The 15,047-nt window shown below is 39.4% G+C and overlaps 1 protein-coding gene across 4 annotated transcripts in view; it reads right to left on the bottom strand.

The window, feature by feature from the left end:
• Positions 1 to 507: 507 nt before the first annotated feature.
• Positions 508 to 15,047, bottom strand: part of synj1 (synaptojanin 1) — a 131,040-nt gene continuing 116,500 nt past the window's right edge. For all 4 annotated transcript variants that reach the window (XM_067993188.1, XM_067993186.1, XM_067993185.1 and 1 more), the window contains 2 exons: positions 12,256 to 12,485; positions 508 to 5,171 (listed from right to left, as the gene is read on the bottom strand). In XM_067993188.1, coding sequence (XP_067849289.1) covers positions 4,299 to 5,171; positions 12,256 to 12,485 — 1,103 coding nt within the window. In that variant the 3' untranslated portion in view covers positions 508 to 4,298. The remainder of the gene's footprint in view (positions 5,172 to 12,255; positions 12,486 to 15,047) is intronic.

Consider the following 15,047-nt stretch of genomic DNA (forward strand, 5'->3'; position numbering starts at 1 on the left):
ACATTACACTGACCAGGCATTAAGTACCCAAGTGCCAACCTTGAGCACCCTGGAGCAGAAGTCCACCTCATGGTAGGTACATCTTTTTGCCAAAGCCCCTCATAAAAGGACCTTGGTAAGCAGCTGATGACAAGTAAGTCTGGTACAGTATTGGACCTGAACATCTCAAACTTTTTTTAAAAATTGTTTGCAGCCTGTCAACACGTTTATTGCCCATCCCTAGTTGCCCTGAGTGTTGATGGGCTTTCTTCTTAAATAATTGTTTTTACAACCAAGTAGCTTGCTAGGCCTACAGGCTGTTACTTTCTGTCAAGAAGTGTTTCTAGTGTGGAACAGTGCTCCCAGAGAGTGCAGTCTGTGATTCTCTAATGGACAGCATATCACAAGCTACATGCCTGCAATTTCTCAACTTGTGCTCTCTGGACACACTTGTCTATACCATGATTCAGCTCTTAAATGCTTTGCTGTTCTTAGCAAAAAGAAAAAAAAACTACCAAGCTAAGAAAATACATCTATAGGACACAGCTATGTTTATTGAATTAAGACACAACTCGTACATCACACAATATGTACAATTTACTGTGCACACATTAGTCTCAATATTGCAGTCTTCAGGAAAGGATTAAGACATATTGTCCACTGAATATAATATACCAAGCTCAATTTGTAAGATTATAGATACACATTGCTAAAGACACTTTAAAGATCAGGAGACCTATAAAAACTATAAACAGCCAGGTTAATACATTGCCACTGATTGACGCATTGCAGTTAGGACTTTGTAAACACTGTTTAAGGTGTTGCAAATTACATATTTGTTGCAGTCCTTTCATAAACCACAGAAATCAGTGGAAAGCTCAACAGTTACAAACTGGGAGTTTGCACACCAGCAACACCTTACTTGCACACTGAAAGTTTTAAAATTGGATACTAGAATTAAGTTTTATACACAGACACCGTTTACATGTATAAGTATATTTAGCTGAAATGTGACAAAGGGATTTTTCAACAGTGATTTCCCATTGCGCCACAGGCAAAACGAGCAGCAACAAGCATTATTATAATGCCTCTTTTGGATATCAGTAGTGAGAATTTAGCCAATGCACTATCTACAGCTTGGCTGCATGATTTAAAAAAAAAATTGTTTCAGCATTTTTAGTCACATTATTTTCCATTTTTCACCCAATGGAAGGACCATTCCATTTTCACACATTAATGCAGTTCAGAAATATTTAGCTGGCTCAATAAAAAGCAATGATATGGAGTACAGTTTTTAATGGACCAAAAAGATCACCTGCCTCTTTCCTGATCCACATTTTAAATAAATTGCTTGGTTTATGACAATGTCTGACAATTTTTTTTAAACTGAATCTGAACATAAAGAAGTGTACTGTGACAAGATAGTTCAATACACTGACGCACACAACTACAGCATAAACCTTACAAATGAACATTTGCATCGTGTCAAACCAATGGAAGAAAGTAGTATTGTATTAAAAAATTAAATGTCAGAAGATGGTCCAGGCTTTGGTAATATTTGGAGAACAGTTTGGAACAGTTGTAGTTTCTGCTGATGTAACAGATTCTGTAGCCCTGTTCCATCATCTACTGCCATGTCATCTGCCATAGAGACCCATGCATACTTTGTGAAATACATTTTTCTATAAATCAAACTGACCTAACTGTTGAAATCACCAATAGGTTTGAATAGGTTATGTAAATATATGATAGATATATATGTATATATATAAAAAATAAAATTAAGTTGTAGATGAAATTTTTTGGGGCGGGGGCTAAGTGTGCTTGTCAACATAAAGAATATTGGTGCTGGGAATGGAACATTTCTCTATTTGATGCAGCCTAGGTTAGCATTCTGTATTTCAGGGTCAGGTATAGCACAAAACACATGGTAGTGCTGCTTTTATGCTTTTTCCAGTCCCAAAGGTGCATGGAAAAAAAATTGGCATGTACATATCACTGCAGTAATAACAAGAGTCTCTGGAGAAACGGTCTCACACAAATAACTATGTTCAAGAGTTGCAGTATAAAAGGAGCGTAAAATCTCATCAGAAAGTTTTACTTTAAGAAAACAAAATCTGCTGTACAACTATTCATGATACATCTTTTTAAAACCATTAAATGTTTCACCGGGAATCACGCTGGTAATGTAGTGCTCTATATATTCATTTATGGAGCTCTACCTTCCACAACTTCACGATGCCATTAAGCAGGGCAGTGAAAACTCAGATCCTTGTCTTACCACTGTGCAAAAAGAGCTGATACTGTGCTGCTCGGTACAGTATTAAACTACTTCTCTCTCTACTCTTCAATCCTGGCTTGTGTTAAGATAGTTGATCTCAGTGGAGGCACAGTGATCTTAGCTGGCGTCAGTACCTCAGGATTAAGCGAAAGGACAAATAAAAACCAGCCAGGGTTTTTGGTCTTGACTGCAATCCAGTTACCCCTGCTGCCACCTCCTACTGCGTTGGCGTGCATTTTTATATTTCCCACACCAGCCATCCTTATGGCCTCTGAGCAAGACTGCTAATTTTTTGTCAACTAGTGACAAATTAGAGACAGTTTTATACTGTAGCCTCTTGCTTGAAGGTCAGGGAAAACTAGTGGACAAGCTTTCATTTACCTTGGTAAACTTTCATTTTCTTTAATGAAAGCCAAAGTCTTAGGAAGGGATGTAATTTACTTTAGGTGAGGATGGCGTTTGATACTGGGGTAATACAACAGTTTTGCAAGTAAAGACTAATAATGTGATTTAATCATAGTAATTAATTGGCAGTTAGTGTTGTATTATGAATCTTTGATACAGACCCATCTACTGATGAAAAAGGTTCAATTATTTTCTAAATAACTTTTTTCCTCTGGGTAGGGGGTAGAACACAGCAGAGTTTTTGTGCTTATTAGACCATGGGATGTTAGTGCTCAAGAATAGAGCATTATCAAATTTCAAGCATGCAATGTCAGTATGAAGCCCTCCCACCCTCCAAGTCAGATGCAGCAGTTTAGATGCTCCCACTATTTTGCCCCAAAAATGTGCCATAGCCCACATTAGTGAAGCACACCATTATTTGCACACTTCCTCTAACAGCCATCCCTGTGTCCTGAGCAAAACTGCTAATTTAGCACCTATCAGAGTTGTGCTGTACCATGCCTACTAAGAACTGGGTAGGCATTGCCCAAATTTACTTCTGTGAAAACCTTTATAGCCAGAGTGAATAGACTTCCATCCCATCAGTGGAACTCAGGCCACAGTGCTCAAGGGACAGTGTATTATCCCACTGTGCGATGCATTCCATAGCAGTCATCAGGCTTGCTGGGCCTGACAGACTAGTCAACAATGCAACACAGCCCAATTCGCTTCAATAGTGATGCAGTGTGCCTGCAACCACTATAGGGGAAAGTGTCAGTTTCATCCCAATACAAGAGCCCATCTTTACAGCTTAGTGATGGTCAAACAATTATATAATCATGCTAAGAAACTGCAGTTTCACTCTCGCTAAGCAGCATGGGTAAGATCTGTCCATTAGTACAAAACCATCTTCTAACCTGTAGAGGTAAAAGTATAGTGTGTCAAGGGAAACAAAAGCAAGAACAAATAAAAATAAGAAAAAAGTAGTGAGAAAAAGTACTTCACAAGCTGGATGGTGAAACCCACTTTTATCAAAATCCCAACAACAATTTTGGATTTTAATTAGAAATATTCAAATGTTCTGGCAGTTTTATTACAAGAATACGGAATTGGACAATCTGAATCAACCTCTTTGCTACAAAGGATGAAAATTATGCAAACCCTCTTCAAGAACAACTAGACTGTCACAAAGTTTAACACTGGTTAGTTATATTGCAACTTTTAGCAAGTCAGGCTTGAACCAAGATTTGGATGGGTTCAGAGTACAACAGTGTTACTTTAACCAGTGTAATTTCATATCTTTAATAAAAACGTCAGTTATGTAATCCACAGCATTACCGCTTCTCCTTGCATTAGTCATTTTAACTGCATCTTGTACCAGGTCAATTCCCAATAGACAACAGATTTGTTGATATCACATCCAAGAAATGGCAGATTTTGAATCTGCACCCTTAATACTGTAATAATTTGCTGACCATACAAAATCATTACCAATATTTTAACAACATTGCTGAACTTCTTGTACAAGAGATGCCATGTGTTTGTTTGACATTTTAAACACGACATATTGCACATGTAAAGCCCTGACAAAGAATTCAAATTACAAGTAACATTTTTCAAAAAAATCAGCCTTCACACCTTATTGGAACACCTCTCATCTTTCGGTGAAGTCTTGTTTTGATAAAGAGGCAGGTGCCTCAGAGTTGAATGGCAGGATTGGGATGGTAACATTTGATCTCAAAGGTACAGGAGGTGGTGCTCTTCGAGCTACTGATGCACTAGCTGCTGTGTTACTTGTATTCCAGTCACTATCAAACCCAAAATCTGTACCTGGAAATGATTTCTGTGAGCTCTGTAATAACAAGTTGCTAGCATTTTCATTCCAAGGGTCTTGGGTATCAATTTGTTTTGCACCTGTTGACAGATTTCCTTCTTTTAAACTAAAATCATTATCCTCAAAGGTCACCCACCCACTGGTTTGCATTTTGTCATTTGTAGCAGGTTTACTTTGAAGGCCATCGTTGCCTACAAAAGGATTTGATGAAAAGGCAGCTTTGCCTATTCCAGCTCCGGCAGTCAATGAGTTAGTGGACAGTGCAGGATAACTGCTGCTGCTTTGCACAGACAGCTGTGATGCAACAGCAAGCCTCTGAACAGGGTTTTGAGCATCAGTCCTAAATGGATTGTAACTGGTTTTTCCAGTGAAAGGGTTTGCGTTGGAGGCATTGCCATCGGCCAGAAAGATCAAAGGGCTAGGAGAGACTTGGAAGCTCTCCTGTGATTTACTTCGGGGAGGAATGGGAGGTACAAATGGCATGCAATTAGCTTGTGTCGATACAATGGGCTGGATGGATTGTTGCTTGCACAAAGTTGGAGATATACGGGCATATGCTGGCTGCAACCTAGTGTTTCCACTTGATAACTGGATCTTTGTCCAAGGGTCAGCAAGCCGGTCAAGTGAAAGGTCAGCAAAAGGGTCAATATTAGATGGTCCTCCATTGTTGATTCCATTAATATTGGCTTTTAGCTGTAAAAAACAAAAATAAAATGTTACACAAGAAAAAAATCATTTTCCGAGCTACTTCAAAATGTTATTTTAGTTGAAATTAAAACTAAAATAATGAATTTACCATTTAATGTTACCGTTTTATCCTTATTGTGGATGACATATTCCCAGGCCTCTGACTATGCTTCAGCTGACCACTACATATATAACAGCAATACTCATGATTTTCCCTCCCTTCTTTACTTCCTGTAGGGAGGAAACATGGCCTCCACACTGCACTATCCCACCGCAACATGGCCAAGATAAGAAACTCCTTGCTACTTTACTCTAATTTGACAAGCGGATTTTAAATTCCTTTAGTAGGTAGTTAACGCACTTGTGCACGTTTATCAAGTTAAGCAAGGAGAGAAATGGAAGTCTACATTTTTCTACTTTACCTATCTGGTAATTTATACTTATGAAGTTCCAGTATATTATTGACCAGCTTTACTCTCATTTGAAAAAAAAGTGTTAACATTACCTTTGCTCTTTAGTTTAATACTTTTTCTCAAGATGATTCCAAATAATGCTGCAATTAAGAACCATATTGTGCAGTACACTAATACCAACTGGAGAGCATGCAGTTTGAATCTGATTGGAAATCTTTCGCATACACAGGATACCTACATCCTGTCGGCCTAAGAGGGGACCAAAACCTTGGTCCAAGAAGTGGAAAAGCAAAAGGACAGAGTTCAAAGTACAGAAAGATTCAGTCTACTAAGCATTTCAAAGTCCTCAGGAAAGCTTATAGTAATATCACATTATTGGAAACCAAAACAAAAATATGGAATGCAACAGGATGACTATTCCAGCAGTATTTGAAAAGGTGTTGTATAGAAGATACTCAGTTACAAAGTGTTCACTGCTTTGTAATAATACGTATTGTTTGAGTTGGACACCAGATTTGTACTTATTGGTCAGTTCTGGTATAGAGAATAAAATTGATAAACTAATATCCCATCTTTTCACTTATCAAGATCTTAATGGATAGGCGTTCCAGACAAATTTGGTACAGTTCAGATGCAATCAAGTGGGAACAATATACAACTAAAATAAAACCTTAACTGGTTAGTATACTTTGTGCTGTTGAAATGGATGCCGAGTTGTATTTAAGGAGCTAAAATTTATTTCTAGGCAGCTCACAATCAGAACATTGACTGGAGAACCAGAATGATATACACTGGTCAGTACAGGACACACACACAAGATTTTACCTCTCGGAATAAACCCAAGATTCAAAGAAGAAAGAAATTTTACTCTAATCTTGGGATCATTTTGGGAATAGAAATTATTTGGCAAGCAATGCAGCTTTATACCTCAAGATCTCAAAAGTTGTACAGAGGTAAAATTTAGGAGTTATGGGATATTAGATTTCATTTCATTAAAAAAAGACCGCTGATTTATTGATGGCACAGCCAGAAAGCTAAGCTTATGTAGGAATTGTTACCAAGGGAAATATTTTAACCAAGCTTCAAGTTTAACACAATGAAAACACGAGTAGCAATATACCACCTTTCTTCCTCCTGGAAAAATGCTTATGAATATTTTCTACAGCTATGTGTAAACTGAATACAATGAGCTTTATAACTATATCTAACATATATGTATGAACAAAATAAAATTTAAAAGGCTGTGGTAATTATTTTGCAAAATGAGGAAAAGTGCATTTCATAAGCATTTCATGGCAAAATTGCTGATTTATAAGGATTTGCAGTTCATACATCAAAATATAGTGAAATAAAATAGGAGTTATTAGAACCACGTAGAAAATTGTAAATTAATTCAATACCTTTCACCCTGATGGTTGTTCCTGCTTGTGAGAAAGAGACAGTAAACATCAGAAAGAGGAAAGCAATAAATAGAAAGTCATTATCCACTGGACACTAGTCATAAGTTTCCTTCTTTGAATCTTTTTTCCAATGATGAATATTTACACCATATGCAAAAATGGGTCCCCATTTAAGGTCAATATGGTGCACGCTATATACAAATTTTAAACAGATGTATAACAATTACTATAAAAAGTACAAATTAACTCCAATATAGATAAGTGTGAATTGGTGCATTTTGGTAGGATGAATATGGAGGCTACATACTCCTTGGAAAATAAAAGTCTAAATGGGGTAATGGCGCAAAGGGATCACAAATAATTAGAAGTAGCAACGCAGGTTAACAAAGCCATAAAAAGTGCAAACAAAGCACAGGTTCGTTTCTAGAGGAACAGGATTCAAAAGCAGAGAAATTATGTTAACCTTATAAAGAACTTTGGTTAGACCACACTTAAGAGTACTGTGCACAGTTCTGGTCTCCATATTACAAAAAGAATATAGAGGCACTGGAGAAGGTGCAAAAAAGATTCACAAGGATGAAACCAGAACTGAAAGGTTATAACCATCAGGAAAGACAGAACAGGCTGGGGCTCTTTTCTCTAGAAAAGTGAAGGCTGAGAGATGACCTGATAGAAGTCTTTAAAATTATAATGGAGTTTGATAGGGTAGATGTAGAGAAGATGTTTCCACTTGTGGGGGAATACAAACCTAGGGCCATAAATATAAGATAGTCACTAATAAATCCAATAAGGGATTCTGGAGAAACTTCTTTACTCACAGAGTGAGGAGAACGTGGAACTTGTTACCACATGGAGCGTTGGAGGTGAAAAGCATAAATGCATTTAAGGGGAAGCTAGATAAGTACATGAGGGAGAAAGGAATAGAAGGATATGTTGATAGGGTGAGATGAAGTAAGGTGGAAGGAGGTTCATGTGGAACATAAACACCGGCATGGGAACAGCAGTAGGCCATTTAGCCCCTCAAGCTTGTTCTGTATAGACCAGTTGGGCCAAATAGCCTGTCTCTGTGCTGTAAAATTCTGTGTAATTCTATGTAATTAATATAGTGTAATTTATTCCCCCCCCCAACTGACCAAATTTTTCTTCCTTTTATCCCCTCCTCAAGGTGGTACCTCATGCTGGGATGCACTTCTACAGGTGTCAGCAGCCCTCTGGTAGTTTACCCAGTCATTCTTCATGTATGAGCCTGGTTAGTGAGGAGTAGGATATTCTATTATAGAAGGCATCACAGCCAAACCAGTGTCCACTTGTGTGCACTTTCAAGCTCACTGGACAGCACTGGACAGTAGGAAGCCTGGTTACATTTTTGCCTCCCTAGTTTAGGGACATTGATGCCAGTTGCAGCATCCCCAACAATAAACTGGAGTTTAAGAAATGGACGAAATCCCTGTAACTAGTTTGCTGCTGTTGCGCTTTAAAATCTTTACTAGAAGTAAAACTAAAGTGCATTACCAAACACAACTGAAGATTGGACTACAGAATATACAATACAAATCAAATAATGCAGTTTATTCAATAAGTAGATTCCCCGAAGAACACAAGTTAATAACAACTCATTACATAAGAACCAAAGAAGTTTACAACACAGGAGACCATTCAGCCCATCCTGTCTGCCAGTTCTTTGCTATAGTCCAAAACTCATTCCGCTACACTGCTATCTCACCATAGCCTTGTATCTTCCCCTGCTTCTAATATCCAATTTTTCCCATAAATGATGCAATGGTCTCCACTTCAACCACTCCCTGTGGCAAAGAATTCCATGCACCAGCAACCCTTTGCATAAAGAAACTTGACCATTTTACATGTGATAAAATAAACTGATCATTCCATTGTTCTAGTATATTCCATTTAAATTACAGGCAACATTTCTGCTACGTTCTTTCCTTTATTTTGCTCCTCTTATTGCTAACTATATCTAGGTAAATTAATCTTATTCTACAGTTTGCTTATGTTTGCTACCATGAATGCTACGGGTTAAGTTTGGCAGATGGTTACTACACCTCTGCATGTGTTTCCATAGCCAGCCACTGGGTGGCCGGAATTATCAACCAGGCATCACCATGCTATCCAATTTTCCCTCCCTTTTCTAGGAAATGCCAGAGCTCTGAATAGGCAAAGCTCAGCATGGCTCAAATTGAGAATTGAGCAGTGTGGGGTACTGAACCCCTTTCTTCCTATTCCTTGGCACTGAGCATTAGTGCACCAATGTTCAGTACGTTACTCAACTCTCCTGGAACTATTACATTTATTAAATACTTTATCATGTGATGCCATCCCATCCCATCAAAAATAAAAGAAGGATCTGTTCAATGGAATATAATAATACAGAAAGGCAGTAGCAGGCTTTTTTTTTTTGAGAAGTTCAGATTCTGTTTTTGTTTGGTCTGCCTGCTTCTGACATCCACAGAAACCCATCATCATGCTCAGAAGGTTCCAAACCAAATTACTGAGAAATTCAATGTAGTATAATTTCCATTTGCCTGGTATGGAGTGCACATACTCTCTCTGTAGAGACACATCACATTTACTCAAGGGTATAGGAACAGATTGGAAAGAGACAAAGCTTAGTATATGCAGGATGTTTCTAGGGTTTAACCAGCTAAAACTGTGCAACTTGCCAGCTGAGAAAACTGGTCAGCATTTCACTGCCCATCCAGCCAAAACCCACCCTAACCATTAAGGCAATGGCTTGCAGGGTTATCTGGAGCTGAGCACGAACTATCGCAGCAACCAGTAACAAATCTATCCCTCCATGCTCCAGTCACAACTAATTGCTCAATAATCATCAGGTGCTGGGTTACTAAGTATGCCAATGACTTGGTTCCAATTTTCTATGTCCAGCTGTGTATCTTGGAGCCACTTTAACCCCAAAGAGACCCTGCTTATCTCCCTTACTCCCCTTCAATGGGCAATAGTCACAAATTGGTCATTAGACAAGCACAGGTTCGAGATTCTAGTACAATTATCAAATACACAAACTGAAGTACTTTAATAATGGTAGCAATATTTTAAATTAAAGTACATTTAAAATTTACATGATCAATTTTAATAATGCAAATCTATGTTTTAATGTTACAATGAATATTTTCTTCCAATAATTTTCTCTACTTGTTTTTTCCAGTCCCCACTTTCCTGAAGGTATTAACTCCTTGCCAGAGTAGCCTTCCACTGCGCCAGTTGCTCTATGGTGTCATGCCCAAATGGACATTTTTCAAACTTTAAAAAAAAAAATTTGTTCATAGGATGTGGGCAAGGTCAGCATTTATTGCCCAACCCTAATTGCCCTTGAGAAGGTGGTGGTGAGCTGCCTTCTTGAACCGCTGCAGTCCGTGTGGTGAAGGTTCTCCCACAGTGCTAACTCGAGCCGCAACAGCGAGTATCTAAAAACTGTTTGACTTCTGAGGGATTTTCCCAAAGAGCCTAATTCTGTCCTCACCTGACATCTACACATGTAGATTTCCAGCAAGGGCCACTGAGTAGCAATCAGAGACAGGAGCCTTGGCTGATTTTCCCTTCCCTAACCCAAGGATACTGAGGCTAATTGTACTGTCGCTACTGCTGCCCTGGCCCAGGATTATCCAATTCAGGAACAATCAAGGATCAAGTCCGGGCACTACCTGGTCCATATGGCTCAGCTACTCACCATACAAATTTGCTAAACCATTGAGGAAATCTCTCTCAAAAAAAAATTAAATTCATGATTGGCTGCCAAATGGGCTGCATCATAGGACCAGAAACATGTGTTAACATCTATAATTTCCTACATAGTGACGTCCCAATCCCAGTTGAGACCAATCAACTGAAATCTTAACAAAAAGGGACATACCGCACAAGAGGAAAGGAACACCCAATAACATAGCAGGAATATTAAAGACTTAGGAGGTTAGCTGCCCCCCTAATTAGGGAAGGGGAATGTGGTACAGGAAATGGAAGGATCATAAAGATTAGAAACACAAGTTTTAAAAGGGAATATGAAAAATAGTTTCACACGGGTGACAGGCCAAGCTTCATTTTTATATATTCAAGTTCCATTGTTCCATAAGGAAGGCTGCCATATATTTTCAAGCACAAAATAAAGCTTCAAATCATAAATATAATTGGATTTAAGTTATTGTACGGTACTATTTAAAAACAGTTTATTGAAATCATCTTAAAAGTACTGAAATACTAGTAATACAAGCAGAGGTAAGAATAATAGGCAGGTGCTGAAGAAACAATTTTGGTAGACCTAGCAGTGGGCTGACTGAGTAGCCCCGATTTTAACCTCCTGTGCACAAGAATGGGACAGGCAGGGGTTAAAACAGTGATAAAGTACCTCCCACTCCATTCTCATCGTGATCCTACACGCCGCCATTTTAACTCCCAGGTTTTGGGAAGTATCGGTGGTGCTCACCGCAGGCAGGCATGGGCCGCTTTTATATGTTAAAGTGGGGGTTCCATGACAATTATGAGCCCACGTGATTTTAACTATGAATTGTGCAAGTCGCGCACAGTACAATTGCCAGTGAAACCTGGCTTCAAACAGAAGCATGGCAAGAACAGGCACATGAGGGTAAGTACTTTCAATTTTTTGGGGGTTTCCTTGTGGACCAGGAGAAGCAGAAGTGCTCCTCCAAGCCCCACAAGGAAACCTGGGGCCTCCCCTGCCCAGGCTCCCCCAGCCCCTCCCCATTACCACTTGCCTTAGTGGCAGGGATCGATCACACGGGTCCCCAGTGGTGGCCTCCTGCTGCCCAAAATCCCTCCCCCGTCTGCCGGCCACCTATAGCTTATCGCTAGGTTCGAGCAGGAGTCTGACATTCAATGTACAGGTGAGGCCCAGGTGTTAAAATGGTTGTGTCTCACGCCAGCGCCATCATGCCGCTCGCTCTGCCCCCGTACTCGGGTCCAGAGTTAAAATTGGGGCTAGTAACTTTGGTATAGCAGAGTCACAGACAAAGAGAGAGAGAGAGAGAGAGAGATAGGCGCAGATTGGACTTCATGTTTGAATACCAAAGCACAGGGCAAGGAAGATGTTCTGCTCACTAAGTTACTTCACAGTCAATGGTAGAACAATTTGTTCAATGGCTTTTCAGTCTTGTGTGGTAGTAAATTACTCCGAATCTGGGACATACTTCCTATAAGATGGCACAAGAACATGCAGGACTGTTCTACACAAGAATGTTTTTCAATTAAAAAGTAGTGCTATTTAATAGATACCACTGCGTTGCTACTTACCTGCTCTACAGTAACAGGCTCTGCTGGCAGGTTCTGGGCGGACTTGCTGCGAGGTGGAGCCTGCGGTGCTGGATGTTCTAAGCTATGAGAAGGGGGCGGTGTTTGAGAAATAGGTTTCAAACCAACAGGTTTAAGAGGCTCCTGCAGCTTCTGGGAACTTATTGAGGGAGGTTGTGGTGGAAGAGGGGTCGCAACCTTTGGCTTGAGTGGTTCCGGCAAGAGTATTGGTCCTAATTGAAAGGCAGAAAAGTGGTAAGCTGACATTTACTTATTGCTCTAAAAAGAGATATTTAAGATTCCTTTATGTCTGCAATTTTGTAGATCAATACATTTCTGAACTATATTTCAGTATTAACAAAGACAAAAAAGTGAAAAGTGGATAACTCAAAATACATCATAAAAGAATCTTTCAAAAAGTTAGCACATCCTAATCCAGAATCATTCACTTATTTTCCAAAGATCCGACCAGTTCTTTTAGAACTGATAGCAAGTCTGATGTGCAAAAATCAGCAGTTAATACTGCGAGATACCTAACTGGTGCTAGACCGTACCAGTTTATATTTTCAGCTGGTAGAGTTAAAAAGTGAGCTGCAAGATAACAGTAACTCAATAGTGCACAACAGTTGGCTCTCAAACCTCACAGAACTTTCTTCAGGAAACTAAGAATTTTAAAAAAAAATTGATGAAGTTTATTCTTCATTACAGTACTACAGCAAGAACTCAAACACCCAACATTAAGATCAGGCCTACAATTCCAAACAGATTGGTGTGAATTCCAGTGCAAGTCTGAAATTTGAAGCTTGTATTTTGAATTTAACAGAAAATACTGGTGATTGGCAAGGATCAGCATAATAATTTAGAATATTCATATAACACAAATGTAATACACATGCCAAATATACTCTCACATATTAAAAATGTTGCCTCCCTTCCTGATGGCATCAACTTTCTGCTAGAACATGGCTGCACAGGACTACTCGGCATGCTATTTTAAGGGGCACATGGACTCTGGGTAAATATAGTCATTAAGTTTATTTTGAAACTCTCCAAGCTGATAGTTCACTCGGTTCTCAAAGTATATAGCTTTCCTTCATTTATCTTGGCAGCAAAAGTTACACTCAACTCAAACATTTAACATTTCGCACCCATCATTTACAGACTAATCAAAAAAAAACAACTAAACTTTATAAGTTTATACTTAAATATAAAGAAATAAAAACAAAGACAGTAACCAGTCTGGTGATTGTGAAAGGATCTTTAAAAATCGTAACAAGCGGGTCCCAAAGTGCAATGATAGTTATGGACACAAGCTTGTGTGCTGATTTCAATCGTCATGAAGGGAAATGGAGGGGGGGGGGGGAAAAAAGAGTGCAAACAAGGGCCGTAGCCAAGATCAAATTATCATGCACCAATCTAGACCATCGACAGTTATTGGTATTTTGTTATTACAAAGTATCATATCTGGGGGATAAGACATTTGTTGTCACTAAATGAGGAATAACTACTTTTTTCAGTCATGTCGACTTTCTTCAGTCATGACTGAAGTGTTTAGGAAGGGGAAAAAAGTTGTCTAGGTTGCCACAATGCTGACAACTCTATTGGAATTCAACTGCTTCCTCATATGACAGGAAAGTCAGTGGGTCAGTGACTCAGCACATGCAACCATCACATATCTTCTATCAACTGACTGCAAAGCAGCATAGACATGAGATCAGATAGCTTGCGTTCACTCCTGTGCCACTGATGCCATCCTCCTCCCTGGCCACTCAATTGGGCTGAACCAGATTGTGCAAAATCTAGGCACCCTATTTGACCCTCAGCTGAGCTTCAAACACCACACTTTACCAAAGCTCCTTATTTCTATTTCCGTAACACTGCCCAGCTCCACTCTGTCCTTAGTCCCTCTGCCACTGAAACCTTTTTGTTACCTCAAAACTCAATTGCTCTAATGTCCACCTTGTTGGCCTCCAATCTTCCATAAACTCCAACTGGTCGAAAATACATTTGCCTACATCCTGCCCATATCATGTCTTGCTTGCCCATCACCCCTGCCCCATCTGGCCGAAATTAGCTCCCAGTCCTCAATGCATTAAATATAAAATCATCATCCCTCCATAGTCTTGCCCAACTCAATCTCTGCAACTGCCTCATATCCCCTCCCACACCCTTTGGTCCTCTGGCTCTGGCCTTTGTGTCCATTGCCCCCTCTCTTCGTCTCAGCCACTAGTGGCAAAGTCTTCATCCCTATCTTTGGAACACCCTCATTAAACCCCTCCACCTCTCTTTCCACCTTTAGTAGTCTTTCCTAAATCCATCTTTTTGACCAAGTTTTTGGTCACCCCTCCTAATCTCTCCCTTCATGGTTTGGTGATGTGGAGATGCCAGTGATGGACTGGGGCGTACAAATGTAAGGAATCTTACAACACCGGGTTATAGTCCAACAGTTGTATTTGAAAATCACAAGCTTTTGGAGGCTTTCTCCTTCGTGACGAAAGAGAAAGCCTCCGAAAGCTTGTGATTTTCAAATAAAACTGTGGGACTATAACCTGGTGTTGTAAGATTCCTTACATTCATGGTTTGGTGTCCTTGCTCTAATCTTTTCCTTTTTCCCCCCCTCAGTAATGTGTCTTCAGACATTTTCTAAATTAAAGGCAGTATATAAATACAAGTTGTTACTGTTGACTAGCTTCAGAATGGCGAGGGATGGAAACTATAAAGGAAGAGTAGAAGGAACTGGAAATAGGAACATTAGGGAAATTCTAGAAACGGTGTTCCTTTAGCATGTTCAGAAA

This window comes from Heptranchias perlo, chromosome 11 (assembly GCF_035084215.1).
Source record: "Heptranchias perlo isolate sHepPer1 chromosome 11, sHepPer1.hap1, whole genome shotgun sequence".
Lineage (NCBI taxonomy): Eukaryota > Metazoa > Chordata > Chondrichthyes > Hexanchiformes > Hexanchidae > Heptranchias > Heptranchias perlo.